A 20,802-nucleotide genomic window follows, 5' to 3' on the forward strand; every position below is an offset into this window, starting at 1 on the left:
ACTACAGCCTGGCTCCTGGCTGCTCAGAAACCCTCGCTCCTTAGCTTCCAAGTGCGACTGTGCCTGGCACACAGTTTTTCAATAGAGTGAAAGTAACTGTGAATTTTTAACAGAAGGATGTCACGTTGGTCCCTCCATCCTCACCATGCTGTGTCCCTGTCTCTGTGGTCCCCTAGGCTTAGTCACAGGTGGCCAGTAGCCCATGGCCCTCACCCAGTGGGATGATGAGGAAGCGCATGTAGCCGAGCCAGTCGGGTGTCTTGTGAGACAGCTGCTCCACAAAGAGCCGCAGGATGGCGCTGAGGTAATGCTGTGCTCCCGCCACAGCGATCTTCACAGGGGTTGGTGGCTGAGAATTGCAGTTGCAGCTGCGATCCCAAGAGGGGTGGGGCAGAGAGGGACAGATGCCTCACTGTCTCTGTTCCAGGATCACCCCGCTGAGGTCTGGGAAGCCTACGACCCCAAGGTGCAGCTGCTCTTGCCTCATAATCTCAAGGGAGCTACCAACCCCAGGATGCCCACCAACAGGAGTTCTGAGTTTATGGGGCGGAAGCTCAATGTCTGCCTGGATGTGCCTGGACCAGAAGGCCGATGCTCAAGGCCTCTGCTGGGACAACTGCAAGAGGACCCCCTCATCATCCCTAAATGAGCTTCAAAATATCCACCGGGACTCAAGAGTAAAGCTGCAGGAAGCAACCACCCGTGACTGTCAGGGTCAAATGTTCCCTGCCTTCAAGTGGCAGGCCCAGCTGGGATGTTAAGTAATGCCAAGGGTATGCCAGGAATGCCAAGGGTAGAGCCCCAGGTAAGGAAGGAGCAGCAGACTCACTATCGCTGTATCCGAGAGACAATGGTGCTGAAGGCAGCCTGCACATCAGCAGCAGAGCATGTGCATACCACAGGAAGCGTATGCTTCTGCAGGACATCTGAGAGGAACTAGAAAGGGACAAGTCGACAGTGACCTTGGCATGTCACCTGGTAGTCCCCAGATATCCAGGCAGTGCTGATCATCACCACGCCCTCCTCCAGCATGGACTGCTGTTCCTCAGGTCATATAAACTTTCAATTCCCCAGGAGAGGGCAGGCAGGGCACACGGCTGTATCCCTCACCTGTCCCTGCCAGTCAGAGGTGTTGACGAGAATGATATTCTCAGGGAGTCGGTCATCGGAGATGAGGATGTGGTTCAGTTGGTCATACACAGTTTTCCTGGGAATCTAGAGACACCGAGATGTCCACACAGGGAAACGCAGCACCCAGGCCTTTGAACTCCCAACTCTGGCTCTCATACTCTGTACCCCACATGCCAAGGGCAAGGAAGGAAGTGCCTAACTAATGTGGAGGTCCCTAAGTCTGCGGTGGCCACGGGACAGCAATAGGCTGGTTACAACTAGCCTCAGGGTCAACAGGCTTCCTGACAAGAGGACCTATGTCTTCTCACAGCAGGCCCTCCAGTTTTGCCCAGTATCCTCCCCAGTTCCTACCCTAACCTGCAGCTGGCTCCTTGTGTCTGGACAGCGCTCATTGTCCAGGCTGTTGGCCCGCTCATTCTGTGGCCGAGCTGGCTGTCGCTCCTTCAGGGATGTGCTCCGGCCCCGGCGGCCGGCTGGCTTTGACTCTGACCTGCCAGAGACCAGGAAAGGCAGAGAACAGCTGGGGTGGTAAACCGTATGTTCACTGCAGGTCGCACTGTGCTGCCCCACAACAGCTGTCACCACCCCAACCTGGCAGACCCTGTGAGGTGACATTGCAATTTTCCCAGCAACCCGAGCCCGCAGTGGCATGGAAGCAGTGATGCCTCTTGGTCACTTTGGCCTTAGGGCTATAGGCCAAACAGATGGCTAGACCTGCTAGTGACCCAGTGGCTTCCCACAACCCTGCCCTAAATGCGCAGAGAATCCCTTAGCACAAAGCCCACACCTGGTGGAGGGGATGACAAGGGACTCAGTCTTGATGATTCTTCCGCTGGGCGGCAGCTTCTCAGTGAACACATCTAAAGTAGAGGTCTCGGCCTCTGGGCTATCTTCAAGTGGCCCTGATGGTTCCCGGGGAGTTGGTGTACTCTGATGGGTTGAGAAGGAGCCGTAAGCACCAAATGCAGAAACATTTGCCATGTCTCTCCGGTCCATGTGTCCCTGGTATGGGGTAAGGGTCCGGGCTTCCTCTAACCTCAGGTCTTGCATAAGGCACAGTCACATGCAAGAGGAGAGGTTGCTCCTCTCCTACAAGTAGCTCTCGGACCAACTATAAGTAAGAGATCAGCACCACACCTGCTGGAAACCCCACCCACCCTGCACATTATCAGAGACACCCTGTGAGGGCCTGGATCTGATTGCAAGGCTAGGGACAGAGCCATCCACCTGAGATACCCGGCCAGTATCCACATAGAGTGAACCAAGATCACCAGGCAGCCTGGTTGCCCTGAGGGTGGTATACATGTCCTCAGAGTATGTGAACACAACCCTCCACATTCAGGTCTGTACATCTGAGGTCGGCTGCACATGGAGAGATGGATGAACGCCCCCACGCCTGCTTACAAGGACCACCGTGTCGGAGATGCTGTCGCTTGGCTGCTTGCCTCCCAGGGATCTCGTCTTCTCAGGTCCATCAGCCTGGGGGTGATGAGACAGGAGTTGGCCTGTGCTGTAAAACCAGGATGTCTACTTCTGGATGGGAGGAAGCCCAGAGAGACTAGCTGGGAATGTCATAGACTGTGAACTCAGGATTAGAAGATGCACCTGCTACGGGCAGAATCCTGAGCCCGGGACACGTCAGTGAGGTACACGCTGGCTAGGCATTCAGGACTCACTGGAAAGGAAGGGTGAGAATGCCCAGCCTGGTCCTAGGGCTCGCCCTGCACAGAATGGCCTACTCACCGGGCTTGGAGGCTCCCTGTGGCTCCGGGCACTGTGGATACTGCCTATCTCTGTCTGTGAGCTGGAATGAGACAGGCCTTCGAAGTAAGGCCTGGACGAAGAAAGGAGTAGATATTAATTCCCAAGATCCTCTATACACTGAGAATGAGGTTCAGCCCCCTGCATAGAATGGCAAGTAGCATGGACCTCGGCAACAGAAGAATGACATCCAAACACACAGTGTGGAAGAACTGTGTGACTAAGTGCCTGCTCCCGTGGGAACCTTACACACGTGGTTGGATTCTGTAGTGACAACTCCAGGTGGGCACAGCTCCTGTACTGGCTATGAAGTCAGCAGCAGAAAATGTGTTCCAGGGCTGCTGAGATGACTCGGTGAGTAAAAGCACCTGCTGCTAACCCTTAAGACTTGAGTTTGATCCTTGGGGCCCACATCATGAGAAGGGGAGAAGTAACCCTAGCAATCTGTCCTGTGCCCTTCACTCCTGTGCTGTAGCACACACATGCCACCTCCCACAATGTGTGCCACCTCCAAAACGCAATGTAAGACAAGAAGGAACCCCATCTGCTTGTGATGCTCACCCCAGGTGGGGCAGCCATCACCACAGGAGAGTGGCTATCACCACACCATGCCCCTTGTGGTGGTTTAAATATGTGTGGCCCTCATAGACTCATGTGTGCAAATGCTTGGGCCACAGGGAGTGACACTATCAGGTGTGGCCTTGTTGGAGAAAGTGTGTCACTGTGGAGACAAGTTTTGAGGTCTCCTATGCTCAAGCTACACCCAATGCAGACACAGTCTCCTTCTGCAGAATTTTCAGCTCCTTTTCCAGCACAAACTCTGCCTGGATGTTGCCATGCTACCTGCCATGACAATAACAAACCTCTGACACTGTAAGTCATCCCCAATTAAATGCTTTCCTTTTATAAGATTTGCTGTGGTCATGGCATCTGTCTCTTCACATCAATGGAATCCTAACTAAGAGATTCCTGTTGAGAATCTTGAGACTACAGGAATCAGAAGAACATTTTCAACAGTACAAGGGTATCATATCACGGGCAGGTTCAGAACAACTAAACCATTCTAGACACACTCAGGCTGTTCTAGACCAACACACATGATTTGACACCAACTAGGCTACATCAGAAAAGCCTGACAAAGCCATTTCAGACTAATCCAGAACAGCCATGACTCAGTCATGCTGTTAGTCAGCCAGCCTAAGTCTTGACAATCAGATCGGCCTGGATGAATGCATCTGTCTTCAGCAAAGTGTGAGTGAAGAAAAAGGAGACGAGGAAAGCAGAAAACCAAGAGATATTACAAAACTCAGGCTAAAATAGCTGGCAGGATTTCTGCTGGTCCGTGTGGGTGAGAAGGTTGCACAGACACCTGAAGATGCAGGGTGCCATCTGTGACTACTTAGGATCATGGTACCACAGTGATCACACATCACCCCAGAACTACAGGCCAGAGACTGTGCTACCAGTTAGTGTCATGGGGCTCATGATGGGGAGAATCTGGACTCTGAGTGAATCCAATGTGACTGAGCAGAGGTCACATTACAGCAGAGGACACACAAGCCTAAAATGAGGCAGGAAGGAGCAGTGCTGAGACAGGGGGACTACGGTGGAGGAGCACAGGAGTACTGGCATGCTTGCCCTAGAGGACACCCCCCATACCAGCGGTTTAACACCGTGACCTGAGCCCGGCAAGACACATAGAAAAAGAAGCCAAGGCCTGAGATGCCACCCCAGAACCAGAAGCACAATAGGTGTTGGAGTTTATTTATTTTTGAAATAATGTCTCATTCTGTAGCTCAGGCTGCCCTTACACTCAGCCATTTAAGTTTTCCAATGCCAAGTTTCCTAAATGCTGAGACTATCGGCATGAGAAACCAAGACCAGCAGTAATGCAGTAATGAATAAAGTGTTGGCATCGCTGAGAGATATAGTCAATTAAGTTCAAGACACAAGAAATCCAATTTTTTTTGTGTGTGCTTCTCTGTACTCTGTATTGTCCTGGTTAAAAACTTAAAAATGAAGGACCTTTAATTTTTGGAACATCCTGAATCTCCCTGTCCTTAGTAGCTACATCAAGACTGAAGTCTACACACTGTCTGTCCTAAGGGCTTAGCTTCTTCAGGCCCCGCATGTCCACAGTACATGTGTGTAGACTAGCCTGCCCGCGTGTCCACAGTGCATGTGTGCAGACTAGCCTGCCCGCGTGTCCACAGTACATGTGTGCAGACTAGCCTGCCCGCGTGTCCACAGTACACGTGTGTAGACTAGCCTGCCCGCGTGTCCACAGTACATGTGTGCAGACTAGCCTGCCCGCGTGTCCACAGTACACGTGTGCAGACTAGCCTGCCCGCGTGTCCACAGTACACGTGTGTAGACTAGCCTGCCCGCGTGTCCACAGTACACGTGTGCAGACTAGCCTGCCCGCGTGTCCACAGTGCATGTGTGCAGACTAGCCTGCCCGTGTGTCCACAGTGCATGTGTACAGACTAGCCTGCCCGCGTGTCCACAGTGCATGTGTGTAGACTAGCCTGCCCGCGTGTCCACAGTGCATGTGTGCAGACTAGCCTGCTCTCCTTTTTCTCTTTTTGCCCTAGGCTAGGTTTGCTCAGCCAAACCGAGGGGCACTGGATGGGGCTTCCCTCTGCTGCCTATACAGTAGACCCCTGCAGATTCTAGTATACCTCAGGGCTGTTGGAGGAAGGGGTGCTGGGTGGAGGGGAATACTCTTGGGCCCTTCATTCTTCTGCAGCCTACCTCAGGAACCAAGCGCTGGCCTTACAGAACCTTCCAGCTCAAGCCCTTTCCGTGATGCTCCCCCACCCCACCTCCAGATGATGCTCCCCCGCCCCACCTCCAGATGGCTCTGCCAGTGTCTAGTTCCAGTGGACATGCGAGCTCTGCAGTCCGTTTACACGTTTGGTTACTACTCGCCTGAGAAATATTCTGCCTGTGAAAAGATGCCAGGAGCCGGGCGGTGGTGGCGCACGCCTTTAATCCCAGCATTTGGGAGGCAGAGGCAGGTGGATTTCTGAGTTCGAGGCCAGCCTGGTCTACAGAGTGAGTTCCAGGACAGCCAGGGCTACACAGAGAAACCCTGTCTCAAAAAAAACAAAAACAAAACAAAAACAAAAACAAAACAAAACAAAAACAAAAAAACAAAAACAAACAAACAAACACAAAAAAGATGCCAGGATGCAGACCCGCCCAATGGGTCAGGAGTAGCTATGCTCTTCCACAGCTGCCTTTCTAGAAAGGCGTCCTTTGCTTCTGGACACGGGAAAAGCTGCCTGGCTCTGTCTACTCACTAACCTTGGACTCACTCCATGTTACCGCCTCTCAGGCTCTCCTGGTCTACCCTATGAGAACTGTCCGAGCCTGTGGTGCCCCAAGGTAAAACATGGGCCCTAACAACAGGTCAACCCAAACCAACTCAGACCATTCTAGTCCAACACTCTCAGGAAGCCCAGAATCCCTCTGTCTAGGCTCAGGCCTGTTGGAGTGACAGTTCCAGTGTGGGACACCTTACCTGAGCTTAGGCTTGGGGGTGCTAAGGACACTGTCATCGTCATCCATGTCAGGCCCACTGTCGCTGGGGTTCTCCACGTCCAGCGTGTCATAGAGAAGATCCAGGTCCTCCTCCACCTCAGGAACATGTTCTGCGGGGTCCTGCTCCGAATCTAAGACCTAAAGTGACGGATGGTGACATGTATGAGGGCCCACAGAGGCCTGTGCCACTACCCGGCTAACAGCCGAAGGCTAACAAAGGGGGATGTGCAGGAACAGGAGCAGGCGGGCAAACCGTGCCACACACTTCCTTGACAAAACATCCTACTCTGTTTGCTTTTCCTTTCTCTCTTCTCCCCCCCCCCCCCCATGTGTGTATTCACGGGACACAAGTTGATATTAAGTCTCTCTCTCTCTCTACATTATTTTTTTGAGACAGAGTCTCTCACTGAACCACAGGTAACTGCCTGCTGGACCCCAAGCCCCAGCGACCCTGCAGTCCCCTCCTGCAGCACTATGGTTACATGTGTGCACAGCCGCTTCAGCTTCCTCAGGCGTGTGCAGTAACACTTTCCCGTGGTGAGATTACCTTTCGATGGCTTGGCGAGGATGTGTTTAGAACACAGTGCTCACACACACAGATAGTTGACCTTGACTACCACATGAGGTCCTGTCCCCTCAACCAAGAAGTTCTTCTCTCCCAGAAAGCCCTCTTGTCCTGCCAGAGCCTCACTATACTCCCCCAGGCAGACTTGGATCAGAGATGGCGTCAGAGTGTCTGCCAGGAGAAATGTCTGAGCATCCTGTTGAAGCGCCCGCAGGAAGTGTTTCAGGAAAGACGGTAAAACTCTCATGAAGATCAGAAACTACTAAAAAAGGGTTGTGGGCAGTGGGTTCCTCCTGTCCTTCATGTGAGGATTAAGAACAGGCCTTCCCCAGACAATAAGCCCTGATCTTGGACTTCCAGCCTCCAGAACCACGAGCAAGACACCCTGGCAGTTCCATTACACAGGCAGTAATATGAGATGATCTCTCACACACACACTCACACACACACACACACACACACACACACACACACACACACGAGATAATCATCTATGGCTTAAACCAGCACAGGGCAGGAGCTACTGTATTCAGTAATGGAACAGGATGCTGATAAAAACAGCGGAGACCAGAGGAAGCAGGGTGGTTCTGGGAACTGGAGGAAAGGTCACTTGTGACAAAGCAGAAAAGCTTGGCAGATGTGCAGGTAGATCCAGGTATTTCATGGAACATAAAACTTCTAAGTGATAACACAGGATATCTGGCAAAACAAACCTCCAATTTGGAGGGAGCCTCATGAACTCTCTTGACAGCTTACAATAAAGTGCAAGGGGAAAAAGGAGATAGAAATCAAGAGAAACAGATTTTAAAGATTCAGAAAAGTCCCAGCCAGACCAGGTTGTAAAGAATCAAAGTAGGAGCTGGAGAGCTGGCTCATGGTTTATAGTGTGTCCTGCTCTCACAGAGAACCAGAGTGAAGTTTCCAGCACCCACGTCAGGTCGTTCAAAGCTCTTGTTAACTCCAGCTTTAGGATATCCAATGTCCATTTCTGCCCACTGTGGGCAATACAGTCAATTGCAGGAGCCCCCACACAGATGTCCATATATAAATACAGTTAAAAGTAAAGTATTATTAACAACTAAAGTTTGAAGAGATTGGTATAATAGAGGGAGCAAGGGGCTGCTCAACAGGATGAAGCTGACCCAAAGACGCTTCCCCGCTGATGGCCTGAGGGCAGCAGTTTGAAGTAGCTGCTCCTCAGTCTCAAAACTATCTTCACAGGGCCCGGGCAGCAGGAACAGTCTCACAAATGGCACAGGAGGCCAGTCTTCATAGCAACTATAAGTGCCAACTCTCAGAGTTTGCAAAAACACAATCATTTTAAATTGGTTGTCACAGGACCCCTGGCCGAGGCCTGAGGAGGAAGCAGGGCCATGTGTAAAAGGACCCTCCAGTGAGTACAGAGGAGCCATGGCGGGGTGCTCAGTAGAGCACAGAGGAGCCATGGCAGGGGTGCTCAGAAAGGACACAACTGCTGCTTCTAGCCGCTGCGCCAGCCAAGGAGAGCCATAAGTTCAGAGCTGCCATCTGAGATCCTGTAGGCTGCACTCTGCACTCAGCAACACTGTGGGGTAAAGTACCGGGCCCTAGAACCCCATCTCAAAGCCAGTATGTCCTGAGAGCAGAGTACTAAACCAAAGAAGGGGTTTCCAGCCTTAAGATTCAATGTTTGGGGAACAGAAAGGCGGTTCCTGTAGAGAGAATGGAGTTTGACTCCCAGCACCCACACGGTGGCTCACAAGCATCTGCAACTGCAGTTGTAGGGGATCTGATGCCTCCTCTTCTCACCTCTGAGGGCAGCAGGCATGCACACAGTGTACTTATACACATACAGGCAAGGCACTCACACCTATGAAAACCCATCAATCCTTTTTTCCTTTTTAAAGATTCAATGTTTGAGGTCAATGAGAATAAAGAATATTTCTGCTAAGTCTATGGACCTGAGTTTGATCCTTGGGTCTTAGATGGTAGAGTGAGAAAACAGGCAGAAGTGCGCACACACACATGAAAGAAAGAAAGAAAGAAAGAAAGAAAGAAAGGAGGGAGGGAGGGAGGGAGGGAGGGAGGGAGGGAGGGAGGGAGGGAGGAGCTGAATGTCTTGCCCAGCTGTGTGCTGGGCTTTGAGGAGCAGTTACATCAGTTTCCTTTTCTTCTTTTCAAACAGAATCTCGGCCCTATGCTGGTGTCATAACTTACTCTGCACATACTGTGATTCCTGCTCACACCTGGACAAGCTGCTCAGCCACATCTGATGTAGACAGTCACAGACACTCTAGTATTTAAGAATCTGGTTGACGCTAGAGTGAGTTGAGACTTTAAGGGCTGTTGGGATAGAACAAATATATTTTGTGTGCCAGAAGAAAATGGATTTTGGGATCTAGGAGCAGAATGTTTTGATGTGAATGCTGTGTCCCCCAAAATTATGTTGAAATCTAACCCTCACGGTGATTCAGTACAAGGCCTTTGGATAGCGCTGCTCCCCTCACTGTGTGAGGGCCTGAGGATGCTGCACCATCCAGGAAGATCCAGCCCTCTCCACAGAAGAATCTGCCAACACCTTGACTCTGGCCTTTCAGTCTACAAAACTATGAAAAGCATCCTTTGGATGTACTTCACAAATACACACACACACACACACACACACACACACACACACACACACACACACGGCGGGTGGGGCAGAAGGGGGCACTGAATCCCCAGGAACTGGAGTTAGATGGTTGTGAGTTACCATTATGTGCTGGGAATTGAACCTAGATCATCTTAGAGAGCAGCCAAACAGTGCTCTCAACTGCTGAGCTGTCTTGACAGCCTCTGTCTGCATTTGGTTACAAAGACCCAGAAGTTTAGGCACAGTACAACAATGACTGTTTAGGACAATCTACAGTCCCACACAGGTGACCGACCGCACACTCAAGGATAGCTGGTGGGTTGAGTGAATGTTACTGCTGACCCACAGCTCCTAGTAATGAGGAGTGCTGAGGCACAGGGGTGGAGCTATGGCTAGACCTTCTTTTCCTCATACAAAAGGGAACGGCACAGGACAGATACGAAACAGATCACATGGCTTGGTAACTTGCATGAATTCAACACAATGCGGGAGATAATTTCTATGAAAACAGTTCCTGCCCTGACAATGTCCAGGGTACTGGCTAAGCTTTCTAGGCTTTAGGCTGAGTCTTGGAAGCCAGAAAAGCTGTGTATGTCAGATTTATTTTGAGACTCAGCCCTGTTGCTTGGTAAACATGAAACTTCATGGTCAAATCCACCTGCCTCTACCTGCAAGCCTATAGTGGTCCTAGGCTAGGCAACTTTCCTGCTGTGTGCCACTCTCAGCTACCCTGGGTGTGTCTCACGAAGAGATGCAAGCTTCAAGATAGAGGGCCCAGAGGCTATTCCACTGAAACAGGCTGATGGTATCCCAGGATAGGTACTGGCCCCAAAGAAAGCCCCACAGCTGAGACATGCTGCTCTCAGTCCTGCACATGAGAAGAGCAGCTGTCGAGTGTTGGTGCCAGGGCTGTACTGGTACCTTGCTGCTCTGGGTGTAGCCCTCGCACACACGGATACAGAGGGTGGGTACATGTTCTAAGGATAAACATCCAAATGTCCCCTCTCTACTGCGGGCACAGAATCTTGACTCTTTTGTGATTTTCTTTGGATTATGAACAAATTCAGTATCTAAGACTGGGGATTAAAGAAAAACTATGAAAGCAACTATGTTGGCCACAGAACTAGCTCTGTCCGGCGGAGCCGGGCATGGAAAGCCTTGCTTCTTCTACTTATTTTTTCTATGAACCTGAAACTGCTTCCCCAAATACTCTGCTGTATAAACCAGTGCTCAGCCCTCCACTGGGTCTTTCCACAGGGCACTCCCACTTGGGAGTTCAACTGCTGGCCTCTCTCACAGCCACCACCCAGGGCCAGGCAGAGGCTATACCCCATGGATGCTGAGTTCAGAACCAGATCCGGCCTGGAGGCTCGCTGGAGCACTTCTTGCCCAGCCTAACATCACGGGGGCTTGAGCAGCCATGCAGAGCCCTGGCCCACTCACCTCCTCCGACACTTTAAACCTGCGCAGTAGCGCCACCACCTTCTGCTTGAAGTTCTGCTGCTGTAAGACAAGAAGCACAGGAAGCTCACATAAGGAATGATGGTGGGAGGGGCTACATTCCTGGGACATAGCAAGGAACTGCACTCTGGCCTCTCAGTCATGAGAGACAGCAGGAGACACAGCTCACACACTATGAAGAACAAACCGGACGCAGCTTTTACATATAGTCATGTGCACATTCTTAGTGTTGGAAAGTACACACTGAGGCCAGACTCAAAAACATCTGAGGGAGCTGGCGGTCCACACCTGCAGAGGGCAACCGAGGAAGGGCACAGGGTGGCTGTGCAGTCCTGAGGCTTCAGCAGTCCTTCCTACCCAGGCTCTCTAGTGCCTTCCCACAGCTTCACTGCCCAGGGAAGGAGGTCCTGGCCTCATCTTCAGGAGGAAACTGCCCTCCTGTGGGAGGCACTCAGGAGAGAGAGCTCACGGTGGACGAGACAATGGATCCTGTAAGTGCTAAGCTCAGACAAGCTGCTCCACTATTGGCTCCAGTGCCTCTCAGTATGGCTACCCTTCCAGAGCTGACCCTAGCAGGGAGGGCTCTCCCTGCATGACCCCTCAGGCTGGCCTATGAACTCCAGATGGTGCTGCCTGTAGGCAGGGGAGACCCAGTTTATATTCAGCTTCTGTACTGTGGCCACTGCCGGCTCACAACCTCCTTCTCATACCTGCCAAAGGCTGACAGTGCTGTCCCTGGTCAGTATCGATGAGGGGCTACCCATGCCAGTCAGCTGTGCAGCCCAGTGCTGGGTTCTAAGGAGCTCTAGAGCCATTGATGGTCACTGGGCGGGATGAGAATGGGCTGAAGGGTAGCCCACATTTTCCCCCATGGGCAAGGCCTAACAGCTGAGTCTCTGTGCAGGCCATGCCCCAAGGAAAACTGGAACTGGTCCCACACATGGTGAGTCTGAGTCCTGCACTGACAGGAAAACAGCACCCATTGGCCTTTACATATAACCTTGTGGCTTGAGGCAGCTATCTCAGCCTTGTTTTCCAGATGCCCAGGACTCCGTGACCATGTAACACTGGAGGAGGGGCAGGTGGTGGCAGGAGAATGGCAGCCAGAAGACATCCTTGTCTGAATTATGTCCATTTTGACAATAACAACCAGGCACTAGTTAGACGGGATTCTGGACTCCAGGCAAGTAGGAATTCTGAGACTCTTTCAGGCCCTATATGAGGCCAAAGTCCTCAGGAAAGGCTGTCTGTCCTCTTTCCCACAGCCTTCCAGTGAGCCTCCCAGCCGCTGCCCACCCTCCTCGCCCTTCCCCAGTGTTAGTAAAACTAGTTTCCACCGACCCTGGTCATGGACGTCGTTCTTACTATCGAGCGCCGCTGCTTCTTGGGTTTTCCCACATCAAAGTCATCCTCGTCAAGATCCTGTGTAGACATGCAGAGAGCCTGAGGTCACAGCTCCTGAGGCCACAGTCCCTACATAGTAGGCCCACCCCATCATAGTCTGAAGGAGGCCATCACTTGGCAGTCGGCTGCCAACAGTCGCAAACCCTGCAGAGTTGCCCACTAACATGTTCTAGACCCCAGGGAGGAAGCAAACAGGTGCCGCACATATAGTTCCCCTCTCATGTGGCACTTGAGACCCACAGACCTTATATGGGCTAGCTTGGGGAAGTCCCCTTCAGTCCCCAGCCTCTGATCTTAAAGGTGGAAGTGGGAGGTGTCAGTCAGGTACCTCTCCCACCTCAGGCTCAAACTGTTACCTGCCCTTGGACAGCATCATCACTGGCTTCTTGCTCAGAGGAAAAGCTCTCATACTCCTCCTCAGAGTAGTTATCTGTGGAATGAGCACACAGAAGGGAGAGTACCTTTAGATTCTACATGATTGCCATGGCAACGAGTTGGCAACAGAACCACGGGGGTTCCCTGGAAGCAGAGGGGAGCTATAAGGAGACAGACCCACTTAGACCAGGGAACTTGAGACACCAGTGCTGTGTCTCATGGCACATGCCTGCTGACATGTTGCTGGAGCAAGAGACCAGGGGAAATAGAGGAACCCCCACTGTGATGGTAGCGGCAGATGACAGGGGCCAGACACCTTCTCCATACCAGAAACCGGTGTTCATAGCCTCAAAGGCTAGAGAATAGACCCATGGCACCTACATATCGAGGGTTCACAGAACTTATAAACAAATTTCAATAGTAAACATGACTCCCCAAAGCTTCTAGTTAGAGAAAAACCCAAAAGCCTTTACCTTCTCCAACCACACTGGGACAGCCTCCTACAATATGGCAGGAAGTGGCAGAGAAGAGCAGGGCAGGGCAGAGAGGGAAGGCAGTGACTCACCTGTGGACTTGGCCTTGGGGCCAGCCTGCATTGCACTATCCTCATGGTCGATGGGCTGGCTGGAGAGGGAGACGATCCAGATCTCAGCCACCTTGACAGAGGCCTCTTTGATGCTGCTACAGAGGCTCAGAACCTGGCCACCCTCAGAGGGGTGCTGCATCACCTATGGAACATGGTTCTAGATATCGAGAGGGCTTCCACCAAGGAGAGCTCTAACACTCAGGAGCAGGCTCAGCAGGAAAGCAGAGGAAGCCCTGAGGCAGAGCAGACTGGCTGAGTAGGAAGGTCAGAGCTGGGCTTGGCATCTAACTACAGACAGAGGAGTGTATCTATAGACCAGTCACTTCTGCACCCCTGCTGCCCCTTGGACATCACTCAAATTGTTCCCACCCCACTCACCACTGTCTACTGTCCAGCCTGTCAGTAGCAGCCACAGTGTGTGACAGTGGGGGCCACCTGGCCTTGGAGAAGCAGATGCATAGAGTCATGAGTACAGAAGTCAAGGAGAAACAGCTACCAACACGGGCCGTGTCCTAACAGACTCAGTAAGCCAGAAAGGCAGCAGAAACCAGAACTGACTCTGACACTACCTCAAAAGCAGGCGCAGATGCTAGGTCTGTCCCTGACAGGGCCTTTGCACACACAAAGCTGGTTTTAGGGTCTCTTGATTAGATTCAAATGTTAAAATTTTATAGATTAAAAGCAGAATTGGCAACTGAGCCAACAAGGTGTCTCAGTGAGTAAAGAGGGATTGCTGCCATGCAAGGACCTCATTTCAATTTCTAGAAGGCACGTGGTGGGAAAAAAAATCTACGGCCATAAACTGTCCTCAGACCTCAACACGCATGTGCGCACACGTGCACACATACACAAATAAACCAACACATATAATAATTTTTTAAAATTGGGAACTGATTTAGAATGACAACTCTAGTCAGTGGAGAAAATAAATTTAAAGGATGTTCACTTTTTTTTTTTTTTTTAATTAAACCAACATTTCAGAAACTGAATCAGGAAGGCAGGCCAGCTGCTCTATACCAGATACTGGGGCCTTCATGTGCAAAGTGCACACAGGGGATACACAGAGGAAAAGCTCTCTCACCTGACTCCACAGATGCACAAAGTGCTTGCCACTTCCCTAAGGTGAATCTTCCCTCAGATTTAAGTGAGAACAGAGGTAAAAAAGGAATATCTATTCAGGAAGCTGAGCTCTGCAGCACCAGTATGTGACCACAGGGGCTGAGGGACACCAGGCTTGGGTAAACTGGGGGAATGCGATGTAGGCCTGGTGCGTGTCCTGCTCTCTGGCTCCCTCTACCGGGAGGGCAGGGAACAAAAGGAACTTCTACCAAAGACAAGGCCTGCACACCTGCTCTGACCTCAGCAGACTACTGCTCTCTGGAACAGCCTGACAAGGAGCCATAGGTTAACTCAGGGACTGGTCAGCCTGGACAGTCAGCTTATTCTGTACCAGTTGCTTTACCTGAAAAGTGCCTTTTGGTACAGATAGGGTCCCAGGCAGATGCACAGACAAGGCCCTGGCAAGGGCTGTGCCTCTCTCAACCCTGCTCTGCTGCCAGCCCTTTTCTTCATGTTCCCGTTGGCTTCCCTGGTCCAGAACTCCTGGCTCCCTAGGCTACAGCTGGGCTTCTGGAAACATCTTGGATTGGTACTTGCTGGCTAGACACGGTCCTGGACAGTAGCAGCTCCTGCTTCAATAGCTCTGTAGTTCAGCACTCGGGAACCCTCTGGCCCAGCAGAAGCTGGTGACACTGAGTTACCACAGCAAAGGCTAAAGCCAAGTCACTCTGTGGTGCCTCCTCCTCTCCACTCCACACAGCCTCTTTCATATTCAAAGCTAAGGTAGCTGGAGAGGGTAAAGAGTAGAGGAGGATTGTGGGAGGTGTGAAAGTGACACTGAGTGAGGGAGCCTTAGGAGTAAGGGGACCCAGGAGCCATGCAGTCTTTAAACCGTAGGTGCTGTAGCAGGTGTACTTTTAGGATGGTCACTCAGGCCACTGCCTATGGAATCAGAGGGAAACCTTAGGCCAGGAGGGCCAGGGAAGTTCCAAGAGACAGGATATGGCAGGCTTGGGTGCTTAGGCCAGGATGGAGAGACCTGAATGCACAGAGGCTGACTAGGCACTAAGCAGCCCAGAAGCCTTGGGTAGCTCAGGTTGAGGATGGTATCACAACCTGGCTTGCAGCCAACCTTTCACCCTCAGGTGGTCACCAACATAGCTGCACTTGTCCCAGACACTAAACGGAACTCCAAAAGAGAAGGGTTCTACAGCTTAGGAACCAAGAAGCCAGTGCAGAGCTGCCTCTTCTCCCAAGGCCATGCCTGTGTCAATGAGGGTCCAGCTACTCAGCTTAGAGGCATCATCTGCCTAGAAGACCACCCTGTCTCCTCAGTATCTGCAGAACAGCATGGCCTCCAGGAGACATGGGAGTTTCTGACTCTTGTCCTTCTGAGGTACTTTCTACTAGCATAGCTCATGTGCTCATCTGAGCTACTGGGGCAGAGCAAAGTCTAAGGGAACATTGAGGGGGATTGTCTAAGGAGTGAGTCCAGGACAGACAGCTCCAGGCACTCCTCTGGGAAGTAGGGTACAGCTGGCTTCAGTACTGGAGCTGCCACAGTATGCAGCATGGGACTGGGGACCAGGGAAGTATTCACAGAGTGATGCCACAGTGGAGCCCAAACTTGTAGATTCTCTAATGACTTGGAAAATGGTCTATCAGATGCATAAAAGAAATCTGTTGTTCATAGTGTTCTGGAGCCCTGGACACCTGCCCGGAAACCTACCTCAGCCATGTTGATAGAACCTGCAGCCAGTGTTTTATAGCCCAGGATTGTCCTGTTCTTGTACCGCTTTCTGCGCTGCAGCATGATCTGCAGCTTGTTGCCTTCTCTCTTCAGGAAGTGGGGATACTGTGGACAGAAACAAGCTTGCTTGAAGCCTCGTGCAGTGTGGCATGATGACCACATAATCAGGAGGTCCCCGAGGAGAATCTGCTAAACACGGCTGAGACCTTCAGGGATCTTGGTCTTCAAGGCCCTTCATTATTAACCCACCCTCAAGAATCTACAACATCGCTGGGCGATGGTGGCGCACGCCTTTAATCCCAGCACTTGGGAGGCAGAGGCAGGCTGATTTCTGAGTTCGAGGCCAGCCTGGTCTACAGAGTGAGTTCCAGGACAGCCAGGGCTACACAGAGAAACCCTGTCTCGAAAAACCAAAAAAAAAAAAAAAAAAAAAAAAAAGAATCTACAACATCTGTGAGGTCACCCTCTGTTTAGATCATGGGATCTACTTCTACACTAGAGGAACATATCTGCTAAACTATTTGGGATGAATTATCATGTTTAGGGACATCTGAAGACAGCCTGGCACCTCCTCAATACACAACATGGCCCTGAGTTTCTGATAGTCTCCTATATGTTGTAGTGGCTGGGGGCGTTCTGTGGATGACCCTGTACACTCCTTGGTTAGGCTTCTGTCCCATCTGCTGTAGGTTGCACATGCTTAGGACATGCACTTGTGACAAGGGGAACAGTTCCCACAGGGTTCTCAGAGCTCACATGCAGAGCCTGGTGTAAGTTCTGGAAGCAGGGCTAAACTCTAGTGTCCGAGCAGGCTGTTCATCTATACACACTTCTCAGAAGTCATTGGGGCCATGGACTTGACACAGGTGTGTAAATTGGTGAATTACACTTCAATAAACTGGATTCTCCACAGTGGTCACAAAACCTAGACGCAGATGGTCTGGGCTGACAGGCTACCTCCTCCACAAGGACTCAAGCTAATACATTGTTTCGACACAGTCTTGCCAATCTTTGCTAAACAGGAGAATAAAACGCCGTGTCTTGATAATCTGTCAGTGTGGCGCTTAGCCTGGAAGGACCTGGGATCACCTAAAAGACGGGCTCTGAGGTGCTCCAGACAGGATCGCCTAGATTGGGTTATCCTTGGGTTATCCTTGGAACATACGCGTGAGGGCTCATCCAGACTGGGTCAACTGAGGTGGAAGACCCACCCTAAATGTCGGAAACTCCACTGGGTCTGGGCTGGAGGAAGCAAGCTGAGCTTCAGGAATCATGCTCTCTGCTTCCCGACCTCAGATGCAGTGTGACCAGCTGCCTAACTCCTACAGCCTTTTCCACCATGATGAATGTACCTCAAACCGTGAGCCAACAGAAGCTGCTCCACCCTTAAATCTGCTTCTTATGTTGTCCCAGCAATGAAACAACTAACACAGACCTCGTCATTCCATGTTCTTTATTATGAGAAAGGGGAGAAAGAAAATCAGGAAGACAAGATTTTCTAATTGTTGAAGAATAACCACTGAGTAAGAGAAGATCAATGTAAGAAAGAACACAGGTGGCTCTGACAAGGCATCCAGCACCCAGGTTCTCAGGGAACGGATGAAAAATGTGACCCTCACACCCAAGGGATGGACCAGGGCGCATCTATCACTCAGGGCACTGCAGAGGAAATGAGCTCATCATCCCCAGGGCACTGAACAAAGCATGCCCATCACCCTGGGCACCAAGGGAAGGAGAGGTCACTATCCAAAGCACTGAAGAGAGAATCCTTGCTACCCAGGGGCTCAACTTACCTGGAGAGAGAAGGTCAGAGCCAGGTCAGTTTCCACTTGTCCACTGGGGGGCAGCACAATCTCATGTGATCTCAGGACACGTTTGGAACCCTGGAAGGAAAACAGCCTTCTAGTCTAGAGCATGTCAAAATGAACCAGCGGACAGCATCCTCACACCAGCTCTCTGAACTATCATGACAAAGACCTCACAGGGTAGGGAGGCAGGAACAGGATTAAAACCTGATTCCACAGATAGGTTTTGCCCAGGAAACGGAAGTGGAAGACCAAAACCAGATACTGCCAGAGGAACAGTCACCAAAGCACAGGACAGCACAGCACAGACCACCGATGGCCTCTGCAGGCCAGTGCACAGGTGTGGGTGTGTGGGGCCAACAGGGTATGCCACTTTAAAAAAGTCACTGCCACAGGGACAGGAAGAGCAGGAGATGTTTATGATAGATTCAAACTGCGCAGGTGATACAGGACAGTCTGGTACAAAGCCAAGCTGGTGGAGACTTGCCTGCCTGCTTGCTTAGACGCCAAGAATACACAGTACCTCCAAGGAAGAGTGGTATCCCAGACCTTTACCATAAACAGAAGCCAGGCCTCCTTGAACTCCAACCTCACATCTCAGGGCAAAATGGGAGGGTCCTGCATGAATGGGAGGGCTCTGTGTGACAGAGGAGACCCTGAATGACAGATGAAAGTCTTGCCCAGCGCTAAGGCTTAGAACACGATTACAACAGGTCTCGGGTGTGTCCAATACCACAGGACAATACAATACAATACCAGTACTCCCTGGCAGAGTCTGGGGTAAATAATGAACAGTTGTCCCTTTCCCCGGGGACATATAGGCTTTGTGTAAGGCTACCTGCCACTTGCCCTGCATATGCCACCCACCTGGGAAGGACCATCCATAGAGGGTCACCCTGAGCTGCATCTGAGCAGCCAAGAGTCAACCTGTAGTCCCCAACACAGCAGAGGCAGCCCAAAGGGCTAGCGGACACATCTAGAGGGCCAGGGATGCTCTGCCCAAGAAGGTTGGGATCCAAGCTCTTCCAGTCACAGGATCTCCAAAGAACAGGACAAAACACTGAGGCAGGTTCTAGACTAGAAAGCCCATGTCTGTCTCTTCTTGTTCCTACTCAAGTCTATTACCCTGGGAGAGGCATGAAAAAAAAAAAAAAAAAAAAAAAAAAAAAAAAAGCTCTAGGTAGGTGGCTCACTGGTGATGGTCTCTGAGAATGGTTCAGGGACCAAGTGAGAAGTGAGGCTGGCCACACTTATGTGTGTGCAGTGAGGGTTACCTGCATCTTGACAGCAATCACCACAGACAGGAGTTCCTTTTCCAGTTCCCGGAGCACTGCCAGCTTCTTCAGGGTCAGGCTACACAACCTGCAAGACACAGGGTTCCAACTTGTAGCATACTTCCTAGGTATACTGCCCAGCTGCCGGGACAGCACAGCTACACTTGGGTGTCCTATGAGAGGCTGGATGGAAAGACCAGAGAAGAGTCATGGGAAAGGCAATCATGTGAGACTGAAGAGCAGGAGGCTCCCAGAGGCCAGGGCGCTGGCAGCAGCAGAGCTCAGAAGACGGCCTCCGACCCAGGCCTGGCCGCCCCCATCCCATGCCGCCACCTCCATGAAGCTGGCATGAATTCATCTCCATGTCCTGCTCTAAAGCCTTTGAGGTACATGGAGACAAGTTCTGCCTACTTAGGGACAGCTCCTGATGAGCCACCAGGGTCACCAGCAGGGCTGTGCACACAACTCTGAGAGGCCACAGGACTTCCTCTCACTATTTGGGATGGTTGGCATACACTGAAAACTTGTAGGCTGTCTCTTTCTGGAAATCTTCTGTGTAATACTTTCATACCAGAGCAGGCCTTGGGGAAGTACCGGAATGAAGCCACAGGTGAGAGGTGGTTACCGAGACACCACAACTAGAAAACACAGTAACCTGGGAAATAAACCTGCAGAGACAGAGTAGCTCAAAGGAAATGAAAGCCTTAGGAATGGAAACAGTATGAAGACTATGTCAGGGCACTCCTGTTTCAGTGGAAAGATTCCCACTGAACAAGCATAAAGCCATGAGAAACTAGAAGAAGAAGAGTGCGAAACTAAACGCCAGCAAAGCGTGAGGAGCCAATAGAGATAAGCTCAGAAATAACTCGAAATAGAGAAAATAAAAACCAGATGTTACTCTTTTGCAAAGATTGAGAAAATTCATAAAACCTCTAGCCAAACAAAGACAAAAAAAACCAAAACAAAACAAAAAACCTTTCTTTATCAGAAATAAAAGAGAATACCAGAGATCTCAGATACCTACTCCACAAGCAGATAAAATGTAACAACTCTTACTGCCCCCAGCCTCCAAAGCCTACCAAGCTGAAACTGGTAACAGAACAGTACTATCTATTAAATAAAGTCAGTGACCCACAAATGTTCCGAAAAAGAAAATCAAGCGAACTCAGAGGCGTGGAGTGCTCACTGCTGAGCGTGTCTGATGCCCAGGACTCCATCCCAGCTCAGGGCAGAGGGAAAAACCATATCCACACAACCTTCCAGAAGACAGAAGAGAAAGAACTGCCTCAGCTCACGAGATCAGCAATGCCTTTCTAACAACACAGACAAAAACAGCACCACAAAGAAACCCACAAAAGCTGGGTGTGGTGGCTGGCACTCACCCACAGTACCAGCACTCAGGAGGCTGAGATAGGATGACCTGGGCCAGCCTGGGCTATTCAGCCAGACCTTGTTAAAAGAAGATATGAGCCGG

General features: G+C 51.0%; 1 protein-coding gene across 4 annotated transcripts in view; it reads right to left on the reverse strand.

Annotated features, from left to right (window-relative positions):
- Pacs2 (phosphofurin acidic cluster sorting protein 2) overlaps positions 1 to 20,802 on the reverse strand; it is a 60,343-nt gene that overhangs the window by 11,439 nt on the left and 28,102 nt on the right. For 2 of the 4 annotated variants that reach the window (XM_076920974.1, XM_076920972.1), the window contains exons 2-16: positions 19,329 to 19,416; positions 18,043 to 18,132; positions 16,229 to 16,354; positions 13,420 to 13,582; positions 12,836 to 12,909; positions 12,441 to 12,497; positions 11,058 to 11,117; positions 6,419 to 6,576; positions 2,875 to 2,965; positions 2,536 to 2,610; positions 1,919 to 2,061; positions 1,489 to 1,621; positions 1,111 to 1,215; positions 830 to 936; positions 214 to 368 (exon numbers count right to left, since the gene is read on the reverse strand). In XM_076920974.1, the coding sequence (XP_076777089.1) occupies positions 214 to 368; positions 830 to 936; positions 1,111 to 1,215; positions 1,489 to 1,621; positions 1,919 to 2,061; positions 2,536 to 2,610; positions 2,875 to 2,965; positions 6,419 to 6,576; positions 11,058 to 11,117; positions 12,441 to 12,497; positions 12,836 to 12,909; positions 13,420 to 13,582; positions 16,229 to 16,354; positions 18,043 to 18,132; positions 19,329 to 19,416 (1,625 nt within the window). Of the gene's footprint in view, positions 1 to 213; positions 369 to 829; positions 937 to 1,110; positions 1,216 to 1,488; positions 1,622 to 1,918; positions 2,062 to 2,535; positions 2,611 to 2,874; positions 2,966 to 6,418; positions 6,577 to 11,057; positions 11,118 to 12,416; positions 12,498 to 12,835; positions 12,910 to 13,419; positions 13,583 to 16,228; positions 16,355 to 18,042; positions 18,133 to 19,328; positions 19,417 to 20,802 lie in introns of all 4 variants that reach the window. The other 2 variants (XM_076920973.1, XM_076920971.1) reach the window with 1 other exon arrangement.

Source organism: Arvicanthis niloticus, chromosome 23 (assembly GCF_011762505.2).
Source record: "Arvicanthis niloticus isolate mArvNil1 chromosome 23, mArvNil1.pat.X, whole genome shotgun sequence".
Taxonomy (NCBI): Eukaryota; Metazoa; Chordata; class Mammalia; order Rodentia; family Muridae; genus Arvicanthis; species Arvicanthis niloticus.